This window comes from Lissotriton vulgaris, chromosome 4_1, assembly GCF_964263255.1.
Source record: "Lissotriton vulgaris chromosome 4_1, aLisVul1.2, whole genome shotgun sequence".
Classification (NCBI taxonomy): domain Eukaryota; kingdom Metazoa; phylum Chordata; class Amphibia; order Caudata; family Salamandridae; genus Lissotriton; species Lissotriton vulgaris.
In genome coordinates this window covers 228,584,827-228,612,659 of record NC_141691.1, presented here as the reverse complement: position 1 = coordinate 228,612,659, position 27,833 = coordinate 228,584,827, and the positions used below count along the sequence as shown (strand labels likewise).

The window sequence follows — 27,833 nt, the reverse complement described above, 5'->3', positions numbered from 1 at the left end:
CATGTTTAGTGACCCCTTGGATCATAGGTAGTATTTGAACTGACTTTTGTGCTTGTTCAAAAGTGTCTAGTAAAAAATCTTCTTCTGCCTCATCTGAATGCATTGTGACCCCATGATAGATGGCAGCTCTATTGATTAAGTGTCCAAACCCAATATTATCTTCTGGAGGAGATGGTTTTGATGTGTATGGCTGTGGGTCAGGGATATGTGGTACATCCTGTGGGATTGGGTACTCCCAGCAAGGTGGATCCCTTGGGTAGTTAAAAAGGTCATTTGGGTCGTCCCCTCCCGCCATAATATCATCATCATCATCATCATCATCATCATCATCATCATCATTATGAGGTGTATGTTGTTGGGAAAAATGAGGAGGAGAATTTTGAGGTAAAATAGGTGAAGGAAGAGGAGGTGGAATAGAGGGAGGTATAGGAGAAGAAGGATGCATAGGTGATGTGGCAGAGTCCTCCTTTACAGGCACTGGAGGTGGAGGTGCTGTATCTAACTTCCTCTTTCTTTCTGGTACCGTAGAAACATGTCCTGTCTTTGGGTCAATATAGACTTTTCTGTCTAGGATCAGGGTGAAAAAGCTCCTCTTCTTCAGGAACCACTTTCGGTGCCGATTTTTTCGGTTTCAAGCTTGGGTGTTGCTTTTCTTTGTCTTTAGCCTCAAAGAGTTGTGGCAGAGTACTTTGGCGTAGGTCTTGACTCTGAAGATCTTGGCTTTGGAGCCGAAGTTAGTTTTGTCAGCTTGTCGGTCGCAACTGTTGACCTTTGCCTTCGATTTCGGTGTTGGGGTAAGGGCAGTAGTACTCACACGTTGACCAGAATGTATGGAGTCATCGGAGTCGTTTGTCTCAGATACGATTTAGAGATCTTCGGAATCTTCCTCTGGAACCTCGTCGAAGATGCCCACCGGTTCCGGAGCTGATCTCTGCATGATGTGTCGACGGGCCCCCCGAATCCGAATGGTCTTCTTGGATCGAAAGGATGAACAGGCTGGACAGCTGGACTCGTCGTGTTCTGGGGATAAGCACAGGTTACAGACCTTGTGATGGTCACTGTGTGGGAATTTTGCTCCACAATGGGGGCATTTCTTGAACAGCATCCTTTCCATGAGCTGTAGGCCTCACGGCTGGATAGGCCCAACAGCCCATGTCGACGACTGGAATCGAGCTGAAGTAGTCGAGTCGATGGTGATTGATATCGAAAGTTGTTTGGCAAGTTTAAGTATGTTTTTTATGCACCAAAGTACTTAAAAAGTAGATTTCGAAATGGGACGGAAAAGTTACATTCGAACCCAGTGGCGGAAAAAAACAATCTAATGATGGAGTCGATGCCCATGCGCACTATCGTCCAAGGGAGGAGTCCCCTATCTCGTGACTTCAAAGACTTCTTCCAAGACAACAACATGCAATCATCCGAGCCAAACACCAGGTGGCAAACTAATGCTCAGTGTGAGACCTGCAGCTCCTATGGCTCGAACATAATAGCTATCCCTAAGGGTGAGCCTCTGTAGCTGATGCCAGTTCCAACAGGAGGCCCCGATAATCCACCCATCATTTCCAAATCTTGTAGTGTTTTTACATGCATCCCTAGCAACAAAGATGGGTTGCTCCAGCCCCATGCAAAAATCCAGGCCATTCTTCCATGCAACCACATTGGGGGCCCTCTGCGCCTTCCATGCCTTGGCTATGTCCCTTTTCGCTAGAGTAAAGCCCAATTGCATTAGGTGCCGCTTGTAAATATTGCCTCCTATCCCCTCCATAACATGGAACAGAGCCAGCCGCGGTGTGTGGGGGATTTCTCACCCCAAGACCTCCGAGAGACAATGCCAGACGGTGTGAATAAATGTACCATCCTCCCGGCTGCATCAAAGACACCTAGAAGAGGCTATCAGCCCTGCCTTCCACAGCTGCACTTGTGTAAAATAAACCCTGTGTAGATACTTGAACTGGACGAGGCAAAATCGTACTGCTATAGCCACCCCCCACGGAGCAGCTAGGGCTCCTCCTACTCCAGCAGACCTACATCTCCCTCCCAGTCCCCCTGGAGTTTCTGTAGTGTGGGGGAGCAATGGGTAACCAGGGATGGATAAATCTAGGAAATATTGCTGTCTTTAAGGTCCCCCATAAAAACTTTTGCCTCCAGCGGGCTAAATTCCGTCAAAGACTCCAAGCCCTTCAGGCTATGGGACAGGGCGTGCCTAAATTGAAGGCATCAATGGAACTGGGACTGCCACCATCTTAAATATAGTCTGCCATATATTGACAGATGCATACGGGACCAGGACTTAAGGTCTTCACGTATTTGTTAGCACACAGGAACCAGGTTACGCTCCCAGGAGAACGCAGGCACGTCTGACAGGAACACGCCTAGGTATTTAAGCCCCCCACCACAATCTGGACCGAGGAGATCCATGCGCCCCCGCCTGTACGATCCCCCAAAATCCCTACCGTGGACTTACGGGGATTCATACATAGTCTAGATTTCTCCCCAAAAATCTGCATGATAGACAGTAGCCACTCCCCCATCCAGGCCACAGCTGTGAGGAAAAAAAAAAGGACATCATCCGCATATAGTGTGATCCTATCTGACAGCCACGTAGCCCATTCAAATCCCTGTATCTGTGCATCGATGAGCACCCAAGCAGCCAATGGCTCCAGAAAAACTAAATAAGGGAACCGGGGACAGCCCTGCCGCGTACCCCGCCTGATAGAAAAAGTGGGTGAGTCGCACCGGCCACCTGTACCAACGCTGTCAGATCAATGTATAGGAGTGTTAAATAGGAAAGGAATCGCGGTCCAAAGCGGAGACTACGAAGCTATGTGAATAAATACACCCAGCTCAGGGAGTCAAATGCCCTGCCATTATCGGCCAGTTAGAGCGACGCCAGTTCCCCCAACTGCTGGATAGCCACCACTGCCACATGCGCCCGCCTAATGTTGTGTCCGATCGCCCTCTGGGGCATAAACCCAGCCTGGACAGGATGGACCAGGGTGGTAATGTGGGGCAAAAGGCAACTGGCCAAAGCCTTGGTCAGAATTTTTGCCTCCACATTCAAGATTGAAATGGGACGATACGAAGCATGCCGCTCCGGGAGCCTGCCTGGCTTATGGAACACCACCACCACCTCAGCATATCTCCAGTCCGGAGAGAGTGAGCCCCACTCTCAAGTCTCCTCAACAACAGATCGGTAATGAGGGGCCAATTGAAAGAAATAACGGTTAAAGAATTCACTAGGGAACCCGTTGGGCCCCCGGCGCCTTCCCGGGATTAAGTTCCCCCAAGGTCGTGTGTAACTCTTAATCTGTCAGGAGTAGCTCCAACTAGTCCCTTACCTCATCTGATAGGGCGTTGGGCGGGGAGGTCAGTTATAAATGTATCTATGGTAGCAGAGTGCAAGAATTCCTTAGTGGCGTAAAGATCCACATAGTATGAGGCAAAGCTTTCTGCAAGGGCCAGAGGATATGTAAGCGGTTCACCTGCCGGGCACAAGATGCCAGATAGGGCCTGAGAATGGAACGCCCCCTGACCGAGTCGATGCAGCATCGTGCTGGATTTGTTCCCCCACTGATACACCCCACTACGTGTAGCCAGCCAACCTTGGCGTGCCTCATCATTCATGAGGGCGGCATAGTTCAGTTGTGCCATCAATAGTTGTCTTCTAACCAGGCCGCCTCCTGCCTCCCGACTCCTGCGTTCAAGTGCTTCTACGTCTGCCTCCACCTGTAGCAGCTCTGCCCTACGCACTGCAGTGCACCAGGAAATGTCTGCTCCCCTCAGTGTGGGTTTCAGTGCCTCCCACAATACTTCAGCCCTATGGACTGACCCCCACATTGACTGACAGGTATTGATCAATGGCATCACTCATGTGTTCCTTGTAATCATCGTTTTGCAGATGCCACACTGAAAGGCACCATCTGAATGGTTGTTTCATCCGCCGCTTTTTGGAGCGTGAGGGCTACTGGGGAGTGATCTGACAGGCCCCATGGAAGAATCTCCGCTGACACCCCCCTGCCAACTGCCACCCAGGGGAAAAGGCGATACTCAATTCTGGAGTATGAATCATGGACCGCAGATAGGTAGGGGAACACCAGATCGTCTCTGTGGAGGCGCCACTATACATCAACCCAGTCTAGCCCTGTCACTAAGGAGTACAATCTCGTGGGGTGACCAACCTCCGGACCACCCTCCGCCCTCCATCGATCCCTGGCCAGTCCATGACATCATTCCAGTCCCCGCCAACTACGGATGTGGCATCTGGCATGTCCACCCCAAGGGTCATGAGCCGGTCCACCAGATTCTATTGCATAGACACTACCCAGCACCAGAGGATCTCCCCGACCTTGCCCCGAAGGAATAAATAGCTCCCGTGTGTACGTCCACTGTTTGGTATGTGTATAAGGGACCCTGCGGTGAATCAAAGTTACCAGCCCCAGTGATCCCCTCGTAAGGACGGAGTGAAATACCTATTGAAACCCATAGCGCTGAAAGCAGAGGGCATTCATACCCAAGATGTGTGTTTGCTGTAACATAAGGATATCTGCCTCAGCCCAATTAGCCTGTTGGAGTGTGGCCCACGTTTAATCTTGTCCAGGGCACCACGCACATTCCTATTAATGATGCGAAGAGTACCCGGGGACACCTGCCCTCTGTGGGTATGCTGGCCATCTGGGACTATGCCTGTAACAATAAAAAGGATGAGGACGTTTCGGTGCATGTGTGAGGAGCAACGGACCATAAGTGAAAGTGCGATCTGTAAACCCAAACAACCCCCACCCAACAAACCCCCCACGTATACCTCAAGAACACTGAAGCATCTGTTGCGGCAGGACTGGCTCACAACCCCTAACGGAGGAAGCAAGCCACCCCGACCAATTGATCCCCAACTTACAGCCCATGTCTCCTGGGCATGTCCCCCACCAGTAAGAGCCTGGCAGAGATCCCAGCCCATGTCAGAGTCTCTCCGATCAGAATGAAGTAATCTAGGACCCTGCAGTCCCTCGCAGACCCATTAATTAGTCTGCCAATGTCTGCTGTCCAGAGGTTGAACCCTTCCGGGAGGAAGCGCTAAAGAACTGAGAGCGGCGCGGGACCACTACTACAGTCTGGTTCCCTTCTGCTGCCACCAGGGTCCCTTCCGTGCTACCTCGCCGAATGAGGAGTCTGATTCCCTTCCATGTGCTCGCACCCGTACTCTTTCATCAGTCCATTTGAAAACCTCCTCCGGTGAGTCGAAGAAGTGAGTGCAGAGCGATATACAACTCTTAGTCGTGCAGGAAACAGGAGAGGATATGGAAGCTTGAGGTCTCACGGACGGACTTTCGCTGCCATGAACAATTTCCGCTGTTGCCGCACCAGCCCTGTGTAATATGGAAAAATGAGGAAGTGTACATTGTCGTAAAGCAGGGGCTCTTTGATCCAGGCCTGTTTCAATATCATGTCGCAATCAAGGTAGTTCAATAGCTTCGCTATGACTGGCCGTGGGCGAGCCCCAGGAGGGGGCTTCTGCATGAGTGCCCTGTGAGCCCGCTCCACCACAAAACAACGAGACAGGGCTTTCAGAGGAAGCCAACTCTCCCCTTAGAAGCCACACTGCCAGAAAGGGAGGCAGGTCTTGCTCTTTTCTTGCACCGGCATCCACGAACAAAATGTCTTCATACTTACGCACCATCCCTGATCATAGCTGCTTTTGCAAGAAACTGAAGTCATGGCTAATTGATAACTAAGCTAGCATTTCTATCAGAGCCGTCTGCAAGAGTCATGAGACTTTATGAGTGATGTATGCGCTATACAAATGTACCTGATTTGATTTGATTTTGAACTCTCCAGCCACTGCGTGAGGAAGCGTTAGTGTTGCCCCCCTCGCATCCCTCCGGAAACTCAACAACGCGAAGGTCATTGCGTCGGGACCGTTCCTTGGCATCTTCCACTCGCAGCGCAAGGCCCTGAGCAGTCTCCATGGTGGCCATCTTTTTCTTTAGCCTGGTAACATCATCATCCACTCCGGAGATGCGGGTCTCAGCCTCAGTAATACGTGACACGGCGTAGCGCAAATCCTGCTGCAGGAGCATTACATCAGAGCCAACTGCCCCGATTTTAGCATCTAACATGTCTCTGGATTGGGCGATGGCGGCCATGAGCGCCGCATTATCTGACATAGTCCCTTGCTGTACTCCGGACACCCCAGCTGCTGCCCCCGGACCGGTAAACTTGTCAATGGGGCCTTGTTTGGACGGGCCAATGCCACCCTTGTCCCTCGTCATGGCCGTCCTCGGGGCTCCCCACGCAGGCCCAGAGAGAACAGGGGAGGGGGCAAGAAAGAGGAACCCCCAAAAGCAGTCTTCCACGGGCCGACCCAGTCACCGAACAGGAGCGTGTATGGAGCCGTCCCAAGGCTAATTCCCACAAGCAATACCAGAGGCCCCCGCAGCGTCGGACCCGACCAGGGGCCCCCAGCGACACTCGTGCAGCCCGATCGACAGCCAATGCGAAGATACCCCTAAACTAAGGCAGGGGGAACTCAATTGTCGGCTTCTACTATGGTCTCCTGTGTCCCTGCAGCCACACCAGACCACGCACATCCAGGCTTCACACACCTACAGGCGTGCACAGATCCCCGCCAGCAACAGAGTCATATAAGACCCTGAAGCAGTCTGACTAACCGCTGAGGCAGGAGCCCCGTGCAGCAAAATTCTGCACCTGCAGGAGCCCCAGGCCAGCCCAGGGGCTCACCGGTGGTCACGTCAGCCCTCTACCGCCTTCCCATCTACTTCCCTCGCGGCTCTATGGCGCCGCCGAACATCTGCTGCTATGCGGGTAAAGGGGGGAGGGGGAAGGGGGAAGGGGGAGAAATCAAGGATGCCAGGCTCCGCAAGGCCCGAGGTCCGTGCACACTAAGGCCTCCACCGCTGATTAAGGGGATCTCTGGTTGCAAAGAGGGCACACCCTCCCTATGGGGCCAGGGGACCGCCAGCCCACTCTCAGCGCAAAGTGCGGCCTAAGGCCCGCCGCCCGCATGCACCGCTCCTCACCTCTTGGGCCCGATCTAGCCGCCGAGCCGCCTAGCCTTCCTCCGCATCGATCTGCGCCACAGAATGATGGCAGAATCCCCTCCAGCTGCTCCCGTCTGACGGGCCGGTCCCAGGGCTCACCTCAGCAGCAATACCACACTCAGGCAGCCGCACTCTCCCCGTCTACGGATTCGGGCAACCTTCAGCGCAATGTCCCGGTTTCACATCAGACAGGTAGGCTGTACCCTCAGAGGGCCCCGCTACGGCAAAGGCTCCACTCCACTGCCATGAGCCTCTGCAGACGCTGTAAAATGGCTCGGGCGGCGTCACCAGTGTCACGGGGCTGCAGGTTCTCCCGGAGGTCAGATAAGCATCGGAGGATCAGAATAACTGAAGGATTAGTTATGCGCTGGATGGAGCTCGCTCAGCACCCGTCTGCCATGCTGGCTTGCAAAGCCACGCACATGCCTCCTGTAATTTTGACACTGTGCATGGAATTCGTTTTTGATGGTTTAGACGCTTTGGGCACTTTGCCACTGCTGATCAGTACCAAAGTGCAAGTGCTCCCTGGTTAAATTATTATTGTGATTGGTTATCCATGATTGGCATATTTGTTTTACCAGTAGGTCCCTGGTAAAGTGCACTGAGTGTGCCAGGGCTGGTGATTCAAATGCTACCAGTGGGCCTGCAGCACTGATTGTGGCACCCACATGAGTAGCCCTAAAATGGTGTTTCAGGCCTACCAAAGCAATGCCTGTGCGCGGTTTGTTAACTCCCATGTTGTCCTGGACAGTGTACACACTTGCCAGGCCTGACCCTTCCCTTTTCTTACACATTGGACACCCCTATGTTAAGCCCAAGGTAACCCCCTAGGCAGGGTGCAGTGTATATGAAAGGTAGGATGTGTTCTAGTGTGGGTAACATGTCCCGATAGTGAAATACTGCCAATTTTGTTTTTCACTATTGAAAGGCTATCTCGCCCCCCAGGACAGAATGGAGAGTGCTGTGTAAGAACAATTGTTACTTACTTGTAAACAGGTGGTTCTCCAGTATTGGTGTCTTTCATAGATTCAAATGCTTGAATATTCCCCGTCGTCGAAGTGGGAGTCCCACAGTAAATAAAATAGCAACAACATACTAATAACATATGTATGTAAATACATAACACATAAAATATATACTAGAAAAAACAGTAAATGCCCAAACACAATTCCTACATAGGAATACATGGTAGAGAGAGAAAACACTTGTAACACATTCCTGTCATTATGTAGTCCAAACTACAGTCAATCAGGCGCCAGTACCCCTCCAGAATCTTCTCCTCAGATCTCAGTCCCTCAGATTTTCGTAGCACAAGAGTGACAAAAGAGTCTATGAGGAGAAGCGAGCCTCTGAGGGGAGGTGGGTGGGTTGCATGTGAATCTATGAAAGACACCAATACTGGAGAACCACCTGTTTACAGGTAAGTAACAATTGTTCTTCTCCAGTATTAGGGTGTCTTTCATAAATTCACATGCTTGAATAGAATAGAGAGCAGTAACAGCCGAAGAGGCCTGAATCATCATGCAACAGCATGGAAGAAATTCAATGAGACAAAAATACAGTCATGCAAGTACTGATAGCAATCATATAAAACCATAATGGAGGAGGGAAGACAGAGGCTCACCTTAGTTAAAAAGATGGCGAAGCACTGCCTGTCCCACTGCTGTATCCGCCTCGTTGATGGCATCCAGGCAGTAGTGTTTCGTGAACGTGTGCCTGTTGGACCATGTGGCTGCTCTGCAGATCTGATGAAGCGGCACACCAGCAAATAGGGCAGTAGAGGATGACATCGCCCTGGTGGAATCAGCCCTCACTGAAGATTGTAGAGGCTTGCCGGATTTCCGATGGCAGAAGATAATGGCTGAAGAGATCCAACGCGCAATAGTTGTCTTGGTAAGAGGGCGCCCTTTACGCATGCGTCCATAGGCAATGAACAGTTGATCGGACCTGCGAAAGGGGGCTGTCCTGTTGATGTAAAATTTAAGGCATCTTTTAATGTCCAAAGAGTGCAATCGTTGCTCTTCCGGAGACTGAGGATCGGCAAAGACGTTTTTTAAGAAAACAGGTTCATTAAGATGGAAATCTGTAGGCACCTTTGGCAAAAAGGTTGGGTTGGTGCGAAGCACCACACCATCAGATTTGAATTGGAGAAAAGGAGGTTTAATAGTGAAAGCGTGAAGATCACTCACGCGACGTGATGATGTCAGAACAAGGAGAAGGGCTACCTTCCAGGTTAGAAACTTTAAGTCCGCCCTGTGGATAGGCTCAAATGGCGCCTTCATCAGTTGGACCAAGACGACATTGAGATGCCAAGTAGGAGGAGGATGCCAAATAGGTGGGAACTTCCAGAACAGTCCTTTGAAGAACTGAAGAATAACTCTGGAAGAGCAGAGAGATGAGGAGCCATCCTGCCCGCAACGAGAGATTGCGGCCAAGAAAACCCTCAAAGTAGAATGGGAAAGCCCTGATTGAGCCAGTTGCAAAAAGAACGGAAGTAGTTGTTCCGGAGTAGAATGGATAGGATGGATATTAGCAGCCGCGTAACAATGACAGAACATCTTCCATTTGAGCTTGTAGGTCTTAATGGTAGACGGAGCTCTGGCCTGAGCGAGAATGTCTCTGCATTCCGGCGAAATATTTAAATGTGCAAATTCAAGGTGCTCAGGTTCTAGGCCGACAATTGCAGAGAGGAGGGGTTCGGATGGCAAAAATGACCCTTGTCCATCGTGAGGAGGTCCGCTAAAGGATGGAGGAGGATGGACTCGCACTGGGACAGAAGAAGCAGCTCAGAGAACCACGCCTGTCGGGGCCATCTGGGGGCGATTAGGAGAATGTGGCACTGCTGTCTCTGCATCTTCCAAAGTACGCGAGTCACCAGCAGAATCGGAGGAAAAGCGTAGGCAAATAGATCGCACCAGTTCATCAAAAGGGTATTCCCGCACGACCCGTGGTGGGGATGCCAACTTGCTTAAGATGGGCATTTTGGTTCTCCGGGGTTGCAAAGAGATCCAGAGACGGACGACCCCACCGTTGAAAAACCAGGTCGAGAGTTGGTTAATGGAACTCCCACTCATGGGTCGACGACTTGGATCTGCTGAGAGAATCCGCTAGGATGCTGGAGATACCTGGTAGATGTACTGCAGTCAGGGTAACTTGATGATGGATTGCCCAATCCCAGATCGACTGAGCCAGCCGAGACAAGAGTGAAGACCTTGTTCCGCCCTGCTTGTTGACATAGTGCATACTGGTGGTATTGTCCCGCTTTTCCGAAATCCCTCATTAGGCCCTACTGTCCTTCACGTAATCTCAGATCCTCTCACCTCCATCTCCTGGTTGTCCCCTCCATCAAACTTTGCAGATCTGGAGGTCGGAGATTCGCACATTTGGCCCCTAAACTCTGGAACTCCCTCCCTCCCCCGCTCAAAACTTCCAACTCTCTTATTCAATTCCGTAAATCCCTAAAAACCTGGCTTTTCCCACAATCCAGCTAAATCCCCCTGTCCCCTCAGCATCAGATCAGCGCCAGGAAACCCACGGTGACAGTGCGCTCTATAAGCACACCTTAAACAGAAACAGATTGTCCGTTTGAATGAGCACAGACTCTCCTTGAATCACAGGAAGGAACGACTTGAGTGCCAGAGAAAAATGGCCATAAACTCCAGCCTGTTGATATGCCAAGAGCGCTGAGGCAGAGTCCACTTGCCCTTGATGGAGAGGCCTTGAAGGTGAGCACCCCAGCCTTCCAAGGAGGCGTCCGTTGTTAGCGTGAGTTCTGGAGTGGTGGATAGATAAGAAGTCCCTGTTGCAAGGTTGGATGGTTGCGCCCACCATTGGAGAGCTGCTCTCATGCGAGCGGTGACACTGACTAGGTCGTTGAAAGACCCGGTGACCTGACGCCACTGTAAATCCAATTCCTCTTGAATGGGACGAGTCCGCAGCCTGCAATTCGGGATTAGTGCAAGGCAAGACGATGCCATCCCCCGAAAGGATTTTAAGATCCGGACTGAAACGGACTGTTTTGCCCGAAGCAGAGACATCAAGCGGAGTATTTTCTGTTGACGCTCTAGTGACACGAATGCCTTTGCAAGGGTTGTGTCTAAAGTGGGTCCCAGAAAATTCCTGCAAGGAGCCGGGATGACCTGGGACTTGGCGGCATTGATGGAGAGGCCGAGAGAGCGAAACACGTCCTGACAAAGGCGAGTGTCTTGAAGCAGCTGGTTGCAAGACTGACTTGAGGAGGCAGTCGTCCAGGTATGGAAAAATTTGGACGCCCTGGAGACGCAGGTAAGCTACTACTGGAGCTAATACTTTCGTGAAGACACGAGGGGCGGAACGGAACCCGAAAGGCAACACCTTGAATTGGAAGTCTCTCCATCCTAACCGGAAGCGTAAGTACTTCCGATGCCGTGGATGAATCGGAACATGGAAGTAAGCATCCCGTAGGTCGATGATGGTCATGAAGTCGCCCATGGAAAGGAGACGCAAGATCTCTACGAGTGTAAGCATGCGGAAGGATTGGCTTTTGAGATACCTGTTGAGTGCTCGCAAATCCAGGATCGGTCGCCAGTCTCCTGTCTTCTTGAGTATTAGGAAAAACGGGAATACAATCCCTTTCCCCTCTGAGACTTGGGAACCACTTCGACGGCACGCCTTTTGGATTAGAAGAAAAGCTCCTTGAGGTGGGGAGGAGGCGGGCCAGACGGTGGAGTGGGAGGAGGAATCTTGACGAACTCTAGAGCATGGCCCTTCGCTACAATGTCCAGAACCCAGCAGTCCGAGGTGATGGAGGACCACTGAGAAAAGAACAGGGCGATTTGACCTCCAACACTTGGGTGGACTAACAAGTCATTGTCGTTTAAGAGTGGATCCTCTATATGAAGATTTTCCCCTGTAGGCTTTCGAAGACTGCTGCAGGTTGGACTGTTGTTGGTTGGAGGAGTAACGTTGATTACCCTGGTGGTAGGAGCGATATTGAGTGTTTCCTCCACGAAAAGTTGAGGAGGTGCCGCATCCGCGTGCACCACGAAAAGGTTGCTTTCGAAATTGTAAAGTCCCCAATGAGCGAGCAGTATAAGTGTCCTAAGTGGACTGCAATGCCTTATCGATATGCACCCCAAAAAGCGACTCGCCGTCATACTGCATATCCAGGTTTTTTGCCTGTACTTCCTGGCGGAAAGAGGTGGACCGTAACCAACCCTGCCACTGCAAGACCGCTGCCCCAGCAAGCTGACGAAAGTCAGTGCAAGCAATGTCAACTGCGCAGTCAATAATTTCCTCTGACTTTCTCTCTCCATCCTGAAGAATTTTTAAGGCTTCCGCCTTGGAAGCGTCCGGGATGCGGGCCACCAGAGCAGACAAATCCGACCACATCTGGCGGTCATAGCGGCCTAAGATGGCTAAAGCATTAGCCACCCTCACCGTAGTGGAGGCCATTGTGGAAAACTTGCATCCAATAGCGTCCAGGCGACGACCCTCCCGATCCGGAGGAGCCGTAATTGGAGAAGTCGGATTACGTGAACAACGTTGTGCAGCTTGGGTGACCACTGAGTCAGGCTTAGGTTGAGCAACAAGGCACGCTGGAGATCCGAAGGGCGCCTTATATTTCTTCTCAAGACGAGGCAGTTGTACTGGTAATGAATTTGGAGTTTGCATTAATTTTACTCCTTCATTCCAAATGAAATCTATGATGGGTATGGTGTGGACTTGCTTGAATGGTTGATTTTTTTAAATCATAAAGGAAACAGTCCTCCTTCCTCTGGACTCTGGGCAGTTTAAAGCATTGAGCCGCTCTATCCATCAGCTGATGGAAACTTGCGATGTCCACCGGAGAAGAATCCCCGGACGTCACCGGAGGGGGGGAAGGCGTCTGTATTTGATAGTGGTCACACTCAGCCATGTGGGTGGTGTCGTCATCATCGTCATCGTGAACTTCTCCATCTTCACGTTCTGGAATGACGTCGTCATGGTCATCAGGGTACACCGTAGTGTGTATTTTAACTGACGTCTGAACCTGAGGAGGAGGCATTGGCGGCAGTGGAACAGCGACAGGAGCCGCAGCACCCGCAGGTGCATGAGGCATAGGCGAACCCTGTGGAGAGGGCGGGAAACACCGGTTGTAGTCATCCAACATATGTTGAAGATTGAAGATAAGCGACAGAGGCAGCGTCGCAGTTGGAACCTGCACAAAATGTTCCTCTGCCTGAGAATATCGGTCGTCATCATCATCACAATAGTCCTGGCATTTCATAATTAAATCCGAAGGACTGCGTGCCACTCTGAAGGAATCATCCACATCATTGTCAGAGTCGTGCTCAGAGCCAGTGGCAAACAAGGGCGAGGGAGGCTGTGGATCTGGGATGGACAGCTGGTCAACTGGCCGCTTGAGACTTTGGTGCAAGCGGTCGACGGTGGAGGAGCCAGACCCAGTGGATGAAAATGGCACCATAGGCAAAGAGGCAAAAGAAGATAGAACCGTCGTCGACAACGTTATGCAGAAGGATCCACCGTCGACCGGATCGCCGTCGACGGAACCATCATCAACGGTACAGCCGTCGACGAAGTCGTCGTCGTAGATGAAGCTGTCATCGACGGAGTAGTCGTCGACGGGGCCGACGACGAAGATTTCTTGTGAACTTTCGTCAACGGCGATTTTGCTGACGACGAAGCAGATTTCTTCTTTGATGACAAAGCAATAGGTATCGTTGACGGAACAGTCTTAAAGCTCAATGATACCGTCGTCGACACAGATAACGTCGACATTGCCGTCGTCGACGATCCGGAGGCTGATGTCGTCGTCACTGTCGACGATCCGGAGACGGCGACAGTGACTCGTGACGAAAGCTCCCGTCGACGAAAAAACACGTTTCGGAGCAGAAACATGATGGGAAGCAGTAGAAAACGCCTGAGAGCCAGGTCTCGTGGGCGTGGACGTAGTAGGAGGTGGTGAGGACATCGCAGGAGCCACAGACAGTGAAAGTTTCTTCTTTTTTAGAAAAGGAGAGGGCAATTCCTGCACACTACTATGTTTGGAGGCTGCTTTTGAAGGTCCAGACAGCAGGCTTTCTGCGTCAGACAGTGCCGAATCCTTATCCTTAAGTCTCTGTAGCCATAGGAGGAGATGGCCTTCTCTGTCCTTAAGGGTCTTTGTAGAGAAGGTTCTGCAAAACTTGCATTTACCAACCTCATGGTTGGGATAAAGACAATAAATGCACTTCTTGTGGGGGTCTTCAGGGTAAAGACGTAATTTCCCACAAGAAGAACAAGGTCTAAATAAAGACTTCTTACTTGAAGACATGCTGAAGTCACTGGAAACTTGAAGTTGAGAGAAAACGGAGCAGAGCTCAGGGAGACTCCCTTCACACGACGTGCGGTAGAAAATCTGAGGGACTGAGCTCTGAGGAGAAGGTTCTGGAGGGGTGCTGGCGCCTGATTGGCTGTAGTTTGGACTACATAATGACAGGAATGTGTTACAAGTGTTTTCTCTCTCTACCATGTATTCCTATTTTGGAATTGTGTTTGGGTATTTACTGTTTTTTCTAGTATATATTTTATATGTTATGTATTTAAATACATATGTTATTAGTATGTTATTGCTATTTTATTTACCGTGAGACTCCCACTTCGATGACGGGGAATATTCAAGCATGTGAATCTATGAAAGACACCCTAATGCTGGAGAAAATGTTTACCTACATATCTTCCCATAGCAGCAAGATAGAACGTTGGAATCTGGTATCCCTGAACTCAGAATTTAATAACACATCTTTTAGAGAGGATGGTATGTAAATTCTAAGTTTGGAAATAGCACTTTTAGAAAGTGGCTACTTTCTTGTTCAACCTTTCTGTGTGCCTCTGTCTGTTTGTGGATTGACGGTCTGGTTTGTAAGTGACAAGGACTGGGGTGGCTCACGGAGGCTGGGTGAGTCAGTACTAGGCTGAATAGACCTATCTGCATGTAGAGTGGTGGGAGGAGTAGCACCTGGGTCTGAATAGGGCTGTGCCTGCCTTCTAAAATGCTGGCTCCACCTCCTGCAGTGCGTCTGATGGCCCGCGCTCACACTCACAAAGGAAGAAGCTGTGCACTGGCAGAGTGCACCCAGAACTGGTTTGGACTGGGTCCAGGACCCCTCACACATGTAGAACAAAGACTTTTGTGGTATAAATATCTGAGCTGAAACCCCTAAACTTTAGATTAGGAAAAACATTGCGATCAAGAAGGAATCCCTGCCAAAGAAGAACAGCCAGGAAGACTGGGGAAAAGTGCTGCTATTGCTGTGTGTCTGGGAGCTGACCTGCAGTTGATGTTATTGCTGAGGAAGAGGACTAAGGGACTTTCTGCTGTGTGTCCCCCTTGCTTAAAGAGGAGCTGTGCTGTGTGCTTTGCCCCCTCTGAAGTGTACCTGTCTCCAAGGGCCTGAGAAGAGCTGGCCTCCTGTTGAAAACTCAGGGATACAAACGTTTTGTCAAAGACTTCTACAACTTGCCCTACATCGTGCTCCGCTGTCCCTGCTGTCGCTAGTGGTATTTGTGTGCCCCCAGGACATCGCTGGTGCCGCTGGGAAGCTTGTCTGCTCTCCACAAGTACCGAAAGAGCTGCGTGCATCACCGCCACCGCCCCGTGATCAGAGACAAGCGCTGAGAGCTGGTATCTCTTTACCACCAGCCCCCGACTGCCAGAATTGCTGTCTGTTTACTTGAGATTCACCGCCGCACCTCGAGCTGTGTGCCTGGGTACGCCGAAGAGAGGAGCCGCAAGAACACTTTGCCGACATTCACCACTGCTTGCCGGAGTCCGTAAACATCACCGAGCCACACTGGGATTGGCCCCAGCATAGAGGGTTACCCAGCAACAAGGAGGCTCGTCCAGACGGAGCCACACTACTGTCCAGGAGAAGCGCGAGGCATCTTCTAGCGACCAGGGCTTCCCCATGTTCCTCAACGAGAGCGGAGCTGCATCTGAGTTGGGGGAGCGCCACCAGGGAAGAAGCTGCCTCAACGGAGAACAACGTGGACTGCCTGGCCCCCTTCTCTCTCTCAGGTAACCGGCTCAGATCCATGATCGGAGCTTGCGGCCAGGGAAGTTGTGATTGAGCACGCTGCCGGCGGGCCGCTTCGGGGGTGTTACAAACAGTATCGGCTGGTGCGCACTCGCGCATTAAAGAGGGGTGATTAATTGAAGTTAAACCAAACTAAGAAGCGGCATTTGGTCATGCTTGCAAGCACGGTATGAAGAATTATTGCAATTCATTTTTTAAAGAAGTGCATTTGAATATGCTTGCAAGCACGGTATAGAGGAGTACCGCAATTCATTTTTAAAGTGAACTTTAACCAAAGATCATTACTAGAGAAATTATTTTTGTATGTTGGATTTCTGTTATTGGTCTTGCCTAACCAAATAAACAGATTGATATTTTATAAATACCTGTGTGGTGTCCATTTGTGGTGTTTCACTAAGTTACTGTGGGTGTTGGTGAAAATACTTTACACATTGCCTTGGGTATAAGCCTGTCTGCTTGTGCCAAGCTCCCAAGGGGTGAGCAAGGGTTACCACAGTGTTTATCCCTCTTACCCGGACTATTTGGACAAAGGTACGTACCTCTACTAACTAGAGACCCCCAGATCTAACAGCTGCCAGTAGATTTCTTGGGTGGGGCAGAAGACTGACCACACAGACCAGCTCTGGAGAGGATGCTGGCTAACTCACAAGGTCCAACTAGAGGGATTCCAGCGCTGGGACATGATCGGAATTACATTATTGGGCGACGTCTGGTCGGGCAGCCACATGCGCTCCTTCGCAGATATGCAACCCCTCTTTCAGCTTTCCCCCAAACAGTTTCATAGATATCTGCAGGTTAGGCACACGCTAGGGTGACACTCAGCTGATCAGGTGGAGATGCCGGAGTATAGTCCCTTGGAGGCCTGATTGTTGATGGGCACTTTGGGTATGAGAGAGATTTCTCAATTGCATTGCGGTTTGGTCAACTCGTTATCTCAGCTCCGGTCAGACTGGTGCAGTTAATGTGCTTATACCTCACATGCATGACACCCCCTTCAACTCTGGCACAATGGCCTTTGACCAGACCCTAACTGCTCCAGGTGCTCCGCCCCTAAGCATACTTATTTCACATGGTGTGGAGTTGCCCCCAGATGATTAATTACTGGTCCTGGCTACGACATACGCTTTCCAGGGTCCTGGGTGCGGCCATCACACTCACCACCCGGATAGCCCTTCTGGGGCTTTGAGAGGACTTTGGGGGCGCCAGAAGGGATAGACGGCTGGTGGGTCTGAGGACACTGGTGGCCGAGAGAAACACAAAGAACTGGAAATTGTCCCAGACCCCCGGGCTGCAGTCCTGGAGATGAACTGGTGTGCCAAACAAGAATAGCCAATCTATGTTACATGGGGTTGTCCTCAGAAATTAACCAAGACATGGCACAAAGGGTGGGATTACTATGGCTTGTCCTCCATGTCAGAGAGTGCACTTTTTGATTATTCTGTTTCTCATTGATTGTTGAGGGGTATGGTGGTGGGGACTGTTTGGAATGCCATGCCTTTTGTTGTTCCCTTTGTCTTTCTAAAAACAAATAAAATGGGTTTATAAAATAATCACAAAGAGAACAAGGACAGAACCAGGGCATTCCTGGATAACAGAACAGTATCACACATTTTTAGCTGTCTTTTTTGAGAAACAGAAGCTGACAGACTGGCCCTTCAAAGGGTGCAGAAATGTAAAATTGACTTGGATCCAGACACATCTGTGTCTTGTTGATAAATGTATTCACCGAGGTGGAAGCACACATTGGAAATGATGTATAGCCCCTCATGCTATGTTAGTATTCAACATCTTTCAACGACTGTACAGAATAAATGTTCTCGTACCTGCAAAGCTTTCACCCTCCCGGGTGTGGTTTCCTGGGATAATCTGTCACCAGTTTTATTTTCCGAGGCAGGTTCAGAAATGAACACACTATCGTGTGACAGGGCCTTGTTGCCCATACTTCCCTTTGATCTATAATATAAACATTTTGGCATCGTCAAAAACTTTGCAGGACTATTGACTGTTTCTCTCGTTCAATAAAAAATGCATTGATATGTTCTAAGGATAATCTATTTCTAGAAAACTTCAGTATTACACTTTAAACAACAACACTTGTAACAAGACATTTGGTAGACAGATCTGTGGGTGTTTGTATAAATTATCAATTATGTGTATTTTTTTCATACAAAAGTTTATTTGTGCAACAAATAACAAACGTTACCATAGTAAAATGCAATAATTAAATTTTACCGTTCACAAACCAAGAAGAGATATCTGTTTCGTTAGCTTTATTAAGAACCAGGAGGAGTTGTGGGTTCCTCGTTAGGTCCGCCACGATGTACACAAAACCTAGATTTAAAAACTTTAACCCCTTGTTAGTACTAGTGAGTCACTGACCAAGCTAGAAATTGTAATAATTAATAACATGCATTTGGCAGCTGGCATTCTTCATCTTATGTTTGATTTATTGGAAGATAAACCGAGGTTGTCAATCTGGTTCACAGTTGGCACCTGAGTACATAACTTGGAGGAGACAGAACTAGTCCTGTAGTGTAGTTCCTATATTCCCCAATAGGCTCTGCGCATTGGAATATTATATACTATAGATTTGACGTAGAATGAGGTCTACTAGGTCTCTTTTGAATATATTAGACTTAATTGTGAGTGCCAGCTAGCTCAGAGGTCACTTGAAACCTTCTCGAATGAACAAGAAGGGATTAGTTTCTGACAACCGCATTAACATGACAACTTTGTTTCCCAAGAATAAGAAATGTATCTCTAGAGTCGCGGAAACAATAGATAGTTATTTCACTCAGTCAATCGTGTATGTTTCGTTTCACCAGAGGTGCAGAGAAATAGAGAGACGGGCGTTTTCAATAAAAAGGTATTTATTGAACAGTCTTCTTTCTCATGCAGAGGAAATGAACTGCTACAATCGTAATACTGGTTGCAAAGTACAATGCATACAGTACGAAGAGTATTATAAAATAATACTGTAAAAGCATGATATGGTTTCTAAACCATAAAATATATATAATACATACATTAATAATTAAAGACTAAAAAGTACTCAACTGGTGCTTCTAAAATACGCCTACCCCAGTGTACCTAACCTAGGTCTAGTACAAGGGAAGAAGTAAGTGAGGTGTAGCTTAGTTTCACTATTCTTTTGCCAAGAACCTATCCAAGAATTCTCTGAGTGTCTAATCAGCTCCGTACCTTGGTTTTAGAATGAAGGAGGTCTGGTATCTCTCTCTCAGGACTCGATTTCCCAACAACCCAACCCGCTAGGGTAGCTTGAAAACACTTGAGCTGGATTTCTCAGCAAGAGAAAAGACAGCGTCTCTCTCAGTGCGTCTGCTGGTGAGTCGGCTTTCTTCAGCACTTGCTGCGGCGAGCTGTGTCGTGTAGGTAGATAGTCGGTAGATAGTCGAACTGCTCCAAACCACTGTGTGTTTGCCTGGGCAAGTGTGGGCATATTTATACCTTGAAGGTGCCTAGTTTGACGTAAGGTTGGACATAATAACGTCATCAAAGACTCAGTTCTTTGAAAACTCCATGAGTTCTTGGATAAATCAATATTCAAGCAAGGGGAAGTCCCTGACTGCTAAAGGCAGGTTTTTCCAAGAAATCGTTGTGGATTTTCGAAACTAATGGAAGTAGCCAGGCTGTATTTGGACTGCATAGGCAAAGTCTACATATGGTTATGATTTCTATGCCTATATAAGGATAGGGTGATGTATACCTATATATAGGCATGAAGTGGTAAAATTACACAAAATGTATTTAAAACAGTCAATTATCATCAACCAGCTTATATGATTTACTGGTGACCAGCTGGAAGAAGACCACCCGCTTTAGATGATCATAACTTTTTTAAACATCCTTTTTTGAGATTTTATTCTAAATAGGTCTGGTCACATCTCATTTATTACTTATTTGTTTCATTCTACTTTCAGTATTCTGAGAGTTCCTTAAACTACATCTGACCTTAACTTTGGGCCAAGAATGTATGTTTTTTTGACAGGTGGGAGAAGCGCATACACCATCACCCCGGATGGAGGGAACATCTTTTCAGGTGAAATCTCTGGTGGCACACATTTTCATTTTTGGTTCTGAACCACTACACATTTCAACACTAGTCCGGAGTTGTTACTTATCAGCGAATTAGGAACAACTCTCCTTCTTTCCATGATTGAGTATTCCCTTTTTGGCAAAGGCATTTGTTTTGAGTTTTGCACTGTCTCCGGCTTCCAGGTGGTGTTTATTTTTGAGTGCCCTGCCACCTGTGCACCCTTGCTAATATTGAAATCATTTTGCATACCTTCACCTGCCAATAGTCCCTGAGGAGGGTCCTTTCATCCTTTGGGGCAATGGCCTTGTGGCACTGCTCGTGTTTGTAACATCCACAGTGGTGGAGAGGCTAGTTTTTGGGATCCTCCTTACAATGGATGCTCCTGCCTAGGAAACTGTTTGCAAACAGTATGGCAAGTGGGCATTCAAGGAGGCATGCTAAAGTAGTGGCATTTGTCAGCAGAGTGCACCCCAACAGATAATGTTCAGACAGTGGCAGTGCACAAGCTTTACAAGCATTGGCAAAGCCAATAGGTCTCGCCTTTGTGACCTCTTGCTCTTGCCAGTGCTTTTTCAGAGGCTATGCTGCACTGGCAACAATAAAAGAAAGAATTAGACATGGTGCATGTATGCATATGTTTCATAACTTGGAACTTGTGATCTCTGCATTAGTCGCCGTTGTTAGTGCAGACTTGTTTCATAGTTGTTCAATGTCAGCCTTTAACAGATTTTATATCTTTAATCATAATTGATACATTGTATGAGCAGCATAAGCAGGCAATCATGGACATTAGCTAATACTAATTCACGAGTACAATCTTCGATTGCGGCAGAATTCTGTGCTATAATGCAAGGTGTTTTGTTCCTTGAAGCAACCCTGCTTGTCTCTTCGACATGGGTATGGCTAAATGGGTTTATACAGGTTTATTTTTGGTACATGTAGGCTGACATTTTTTATGCTTCGTCGAGGTGCGTATCATGTTTTAAATGTACATGGTTCACAATAGAGTAGCTTACGTGCAGTAGTGTGGCAGTAATGTGGTCAAATTGCCAGCATGAAAGGGTTGTTACAGAGCCACAGCAGCAGTGGTGCCCATCCAGAGGGGTAGAGAAGAGAATGCAGTCTATGGAGGAAAAGGACATCATGTGTACAAATTAACACTTGTGGCAGGGCAGCTCAGAAGTGCAACACAGCTGGTGTGTAAGAGCAGAGGGACTTCTCAAATGGAGTAGGTCTGTGTACTATATCATTTCTACGAGGGTGCTGCAGAGCTTAAGAGGGTCTCCTTACACCACTTTCCATGCTCTGTTAGAATGTTGATCATGTTTAGGTAGGCCAAGGCTTATTGGGTAGGTTTTTTTAATGTCATTTCAGCAGAAGAATTTAATATCTGTCCTCACAAGCTTACAATCCATTCTTATTGTAGCTGAACATCACATCTCTCCACACAAAGCATACGTTACCTAAAACAGATCATCGTAGTCTTAGTCTTTGTACAGTCAATTCTACTGAGTATAGCAGCAAACTTTCTCCTATAACGAATGACATTTACCAGAACGACCCACTTCTCGAAGCCAATTAAACATTGCTTAAGGTGAACATAATTCCCCTTCTTCAAAAGTAAGCATTGCTTTAGCTGAATATCATCCACATGTTTTTGAGAGCCTATGTTACTGTAGGTGAACCGAATCCGCTCTGCATACATGGTCAGGCAAGTCAAGTCAGTGACCGTTTAGCAGATGGTCATTTGTCCTACTTTACTCAACATAATGCATGTGAACAGAGTACTAAGAATTCTATGTTAAAAGTACTTGGGGTAAAATAAACCCATCTGCTCATCTCGCTCTCTCAGTCTCCAAGTTGCCAAATCATGTGGCAGTCTTAGCGTGGTGCATTTACTGAGGCAGTCCCTAAGCCGGCCTAACCCGAGTAAACGAATAACACTTGGCAGAGTTATAATTATAACTGGCAGTTGTTCATGAGTGGACCCCTCAGAGGCCCTGCATATGTTTATCCCAAACGCCATTCGGGTCAGATATATATACAAAAACCTGCAGCATTTCAGTCCTACCTTGCTCCTACACCATTGTAATACCAAACGGTGTTGTATTGCTTTTAGAATTCTGTTAGTGGAACTTATGATGGTAAGCTGTTTAAGTAGTGTGTGAACATCTCTAGGTTCCACAGATAAAAGTTACTGCTGAGCTGGAGTAAAAAGGCGGTTTCTGAGCTGTTGCTAATAAAGGACCTTATGCCTTACAAATTGTGGATGTACCTTACTCCATTCCGAAAGAAGTAGTAACTCCATTCCAAAAGACGTGTTCGTTTTGTTGTACCCCTTGGGTGGTTAGCTTTCCTGATTGCCGCCATTTCTATAGTAAACTTCTCTGAACAACGCTCTGTTAGAATCTGACAGACTGGTTCAAAAAATCAAGGGGAACCTTCCAACTTTTGACAATTGTGCTGTGTGCTTCTCAGAACTGTCTGCTTATCCAGCGCGTGGCAACTCTCATAAAAACGAATGCAATCGAACAAGATACAATGCTCAAAAAACACCTTTTATAAAAAGTTGTTTGAGTAGTTATACATCTTTAAAAAATCTGTCATCCGCATATTACATGATGTGCTATTTAAGGGTTATGTTACAGCCTTGTAAATGGAGCATGGGAGGGGCACAGAGTAATCTGCATTCCTTTTTCCTAGAAAAATGTTCTCACTTTGAATTCAGCCAAGAGCAAAGTAAACATCAGGCTCCCTCCAAGACACAGCTTGACATTTGACTTCTGTCTTTGAATGCATAGCAAATGTGATAAGATAAGAAAAAGATTTAAAGGCCTGTTTACAGAAAGCAAGTTCGTGGAAGAATACAGTAAACACAGTTTAGGCAACAGGCGGGACTAACTGAACTTCGAGAGCCTAAAGCAAATACAGTCAGCAAATAGAAAGCCAGAAAATAAGAGTTACAAACCACAAAGCCACCGGTAATCAATGGGCAGAATGCATTGTTACGTCAACTTTCTAAAAGTCCCCAAGATGTCTTTAGAAAACCAGACAGCTGAGCTGCCTGGCAGGCTGAGACCTAAATAGGACTTGTTGGGTTCTGTACTGACACTTGGAAGAGTGATAGAAGGTGGGTCACAAAAGAGTACTACGTGTGCCAAACTCTGGAAATACTTTGGCAAGAATTAAACGAGGATACCTTGGGAAGGTCCCAAAGCGCAGGAAGAAATGTTTTGAGGATCACTATAGAGACTAGGTTAATGGAACAGCACATAATTCTGAGGATCAGAAGTTATTTATTTATGTTTGCTCATTGTATTTATTTAATGTGTTGCTTTGGTTTGTAGGTTTGTAGTTTTGCAGTGGAGATGGCCACGATAAACATTTCACAACGACCATGTTCGTAAGTGAAACAGGGATCCACTAATACATCGCTACGATAGAGAAAATTGTTTGAAAAATGATCGACAGCCAACTGTGAGGAGACATTTTAATCTAATAATATGCATGCTATTCTAATACATAATTTGAGGGTGGATCGCAGTTGAATTTATGGCAGCTAATGGAAACTGCAATTGGAGAGGGGAGGAATATGCTGGGTTTGTTTTGTAAATGTATGTGAAAATGTTGCCCAGTCAGACTGTTATATAAACATGGAAAGATAACCAAAAAGCTCATGTGGCTCGGTTGGGGCTGACCCGGACTTCTCCCAGTAAAAATGCTACATAACTTGAGTGACCAGGCCCAGCGTCAATGATACAAAAGACCTCTCAACAAGAAGACATCAGCATTTCCTGTCAAAATATGACCTGTTTTGGTGCTGGGGTAGCTGCAGCACTTGGGCCCAGGCTAGGCTGTCATGCAGGGAGACCTTTTTTTTCCCAACTCCAAAGGTAAACCATTTAACCCAACAAACCACCAATTTCACCCAAGCATGCTCAAACACGGTCAGCCACAAAGATTTGTTATACTTTGGGGTCTATCACACCACGCAGACTAAGATTTTGATTTTGACTTCCCACTGCTACAGTACTGTTGCTTGTATTGAAAAAACTCATCCCTATGTCTATTCTTTAATTTTTGTAATTTTATTCAATTATTTTTTTCTGTTTTACCTCCATTTGTTTACTTAACTCAATTGGGCAAAAGCACTTCCCCCCTGTCCATGTGATGGTCACTCACTGCAAACTACTTCCCATATTTTATTTTTTTGTACATTTTACTATAACCTTAGAAAAAAATGGCTTGTACCTTTTCTAAGGACTACTGGTTTTAAACAATATCGTCCAGCATTGTTGTTTTTACAATTGCTACAAGGTAGTGGCAAACTTTCTTAAATCTGTTGTTCGCCATCGCTTAACCCTTGAGCAATCACTAGAACAAACTGAAACCCAAATTTTATAGACTTAACAAATAATGCTTAGATATCTAAGTTCAATTTGCAGGTTGCCAATCAAATTATATTTTTAGCTTGTAAATAATGTATTTTAAATGTATAAATTATGTTTAATTGATAATTTGTATTTATGAAACATGTATATTTGTAATGTATGCTTTTATGGTTTACAACCAAAATCGAATAAGCAATATTGAACTTGAACTTGAACTACTTAACAGTATTGCTTTGGTCGTGTTGCACATGTACTACTGCATTTTCCTCTGAGGAAAAGCTTCCTACTTGTGCTAAACTACCAAGGGTAAGCTAATTTACATACTGGGAGTCAGTCAGATTGTGTGGTACTGTGAAAGCTCAAACACAGCTCATATCCAGATTCTGACCCCTCATCCCATATCTGAACAAACAGGTTTACTACAAAACACCTACACTTGCCAGCTTTAAATGTAGGGCTATTTGGGCCAGGGAAGTACACTTTTTAATGAAAAACTTATCAAACAAATGCTAAATATGTGCTAGTGAGGAAAGGCTCTTACTTTGCAGGTGTCTCAGAGGTATTTTGCCTTTTATCAGATTTAATGAAAGAGCCAATTTGTCTTTTTCATAAAGAAAGGCCTACTAACTTTGACATGTTAATGGTAGAATTCAGTGAGGCATTCCAGCTTTCTTTTTGTTGTATTTTCCCTGAACTAGTTGCATTTCTGGCATTTTGATCTATGATTAACACCATGCGCGCTAGCGGAATTCCGCTAGCGCGCTGGGTTTTTCAAAAACGCACTTTACGTGACGAGCTGGGCTCGTCATCAGCGTGCGAGCGGGCTACGCCATGACGAGCCCAGCTCGTCATGAGCGTCGAAGGGGTTAACAGCTCGTAAAAACAAAAGCCATCTTCTAAACAGAATCATAGTTTTAAAATTAGATTGACGTGTTTCTCCTGTTTGCAAGTTAGCTGTAATGTGCGCATGGATGTCTTAAATTGCACAAAAGTCGAATCCCGAAGTTAAGCCTACAAAAAGCTTTCTATTGCATTTGGAGCACAACTTGCAGGGTGGACTTAAGCAGTCGTCTAGCAGCACAGGCTCAAAAAGTGAACTATTTTTTCCATTTAAAATGCCTGATGTACCCCTTGGCTCCTATTAAGGAACATTACAAACTTAGCTGTAGTTGCTCATTCTAGAAACATGAAAATTAAATATTTACTCTACCCGAAATCAATAGGGTAACATAAGCTTAAAGGCCATATTTTGAATAAGTAGCTGCAGCCGGATGAAGTCTTTTAAAAATGTGACATTTATGCTAAAAATGTAAGTTACCTAATATCTGTCAAGAGATAGCTAGCAACCTACTTTATTTGTTGCTGTTAATATGTAATTAACAGAATAAAAGAGGAGGTGGACTATTTTTAACCTGTAATGCTAAATTGAGACTTTTGTAAAGTTGTCAAATAAGCTGAGTAAAAGTCTTAGAAAACTAAATTGGTGGCTTCCTGTGGCGCGGAGGCAAGAGACGTTTTAGAAAACCTCATTATCACTGGATGAGGTGACCAGGAAATAATTATCAAAGCTTCCTCTGACAAAAGCAGCCCACTCCTAAGGCACATCAGTATGCAATTATGTGACACTTATTTCCTGTGAGAGGAAGGGGCTTTGCATGCATAGAGGATCATTATCAGCAATGGGATAAGAGCAGACATGTTGAGAAGTGTGATTTTTCGATCCTGTGTGAGTGAGTCAGAGTTTCTTAGCTTTGTGAGACGTGAGTGGAACTGTGGAATTTGTTTTTGTTTTTACAGTAAAACATCTTTGTGTGACAGGAACTGGGTCAAAAAGCAGTCAAGCCTAGGCAGAAATAGTGAAAGAGCATTTCAAAATCAAGAGGCTGGGAGGCTGTGTTCCAAGAAGGAGTTAAAGTTTAGCTTCTAATGTTCCTGCTCATGCACTTAATCTTAGATAGGAAAATGGCACATTGGCTGTAAACCGAATATCAACTGTTGGATACTAACAGAGAATAGATTTCGTAAACAAACGTGGCCCTTTACCAACACTAGAAGGTATGCTTGTTCACGGATGTGCTCCTTCGCCACCATCTTAATGGCGCAAGGCGGGCTCATCCGGAGATCTTTGAGGCTCTAGGCATGAGTATGAAATGTTTGCCGTGTAAAGTCTTAACTTTGTCTTGTTAAAATTGTAATGGGACAGCCCTTCTCTCTTCCCATTTGTGTGATGTAGATTATCTTTGTAGTTCTAAGCACCAGGTGTGTTGGGGCCAAGGGATAATGTGACAAACGAATATACCCCCGTTTCACACATGCCTTTTCTCTGCATGCAATTACAACGACCGCGTCGTAACAACGCATACCATTATCCCGCAAATCGCAACAACGACTTGCTCTAGGGGGGCGCTGGGTGTTGGAATAGTATCATTTACTATTCCAACTACAGTCTGTGCAACAGTAGGGAAGATGTTGGATTTTAAATCCAATAACTTCTGCCCCTTCCGCAAGTCGTTGTTACAACTTGCAGGGAATGGTATGTGTGTCACTGCGCAGTCATGACGACCGCATTGTAATTACATGCAGGGAAAAGTGTTCGTTGTAAGCACTGTTTACCATGACAAACCCCTTTCTTCCTCATTTCCTGTAGGGTGCACATGGGGGGGTCAAAGGTCATCAAAAATGGTTTATCCTTCTGCAGGCTTTCCCCTTCCTCTCCTGACATCAGGGTGTAATGAGCTAGTGTGGAGGCTGCAGCCCCAGAGAGAACAGAATCTGCGTACCTCTGCTCTCTTCAGTCCTTGGGCGTAGGGACACTCATGTTTATAGAAAGGATTCTGGCTAATGTACAAGGCAAAGGAGCTGGAAGCTGCAGGTGCTGCATGGCACTGGGCATAACCGCCTGGTCTCAGTAGCTGGTAGTACCACCGGCACATGCAAGGTCTACAGAGATGTCAATGTTCTGTGGGGTATCGTCCGTTTTATGGCTAAACTGGATATATTTCAGGGTTTCATTGCAACAGGCAAGGCCTTGAAGCACTGGAAAATGTATTAGGATATAGGATCTCGATTGATCATACTTCCGATGAGTGAAATTTCCTTTGTAGGAAAAACAGACCCGCCTCCTGATGTGCCTCTTCATCGGAGCCAACAGGGCAGATGGAAGAGCACTGACCAACACCTCAAGGTCCAACAGGCCTGCACAACCTGACCACCTGAGAGAGAGTGAATTCTATTAGTTGGATGGGTCTTACTTATTGTGACATTCATTCATTCC

General features: G+C 47.0%; 1 protein-coding gene across 4 annotated transcripts in view; it reads right to left on the bottom strand.

Moving 5' to 3' along the window:
• KIAA1210 (KIAA1210 ortholog) overlaps window positions 1-27,833 on the bottom strand; it is a 540,680-nt gene that overhangs the window by 158,884 nt on the left and 353,963 nt on the right. For all 4 annotated transcript variants that reach the window (XM_086918565.1, XM_086918567.1, XM_086918568.1 and 1 more), the window contains exon 4: window positions 17,935-18,064. In XM_086918565.1, coding sequence (XP_086774691.1) covers window positions 17,935-18,064 — 130 coding nt within the window. The remainder of the gene's footprint in view (window positions 1-17,934; window positions 18,065-27,833) is intronic.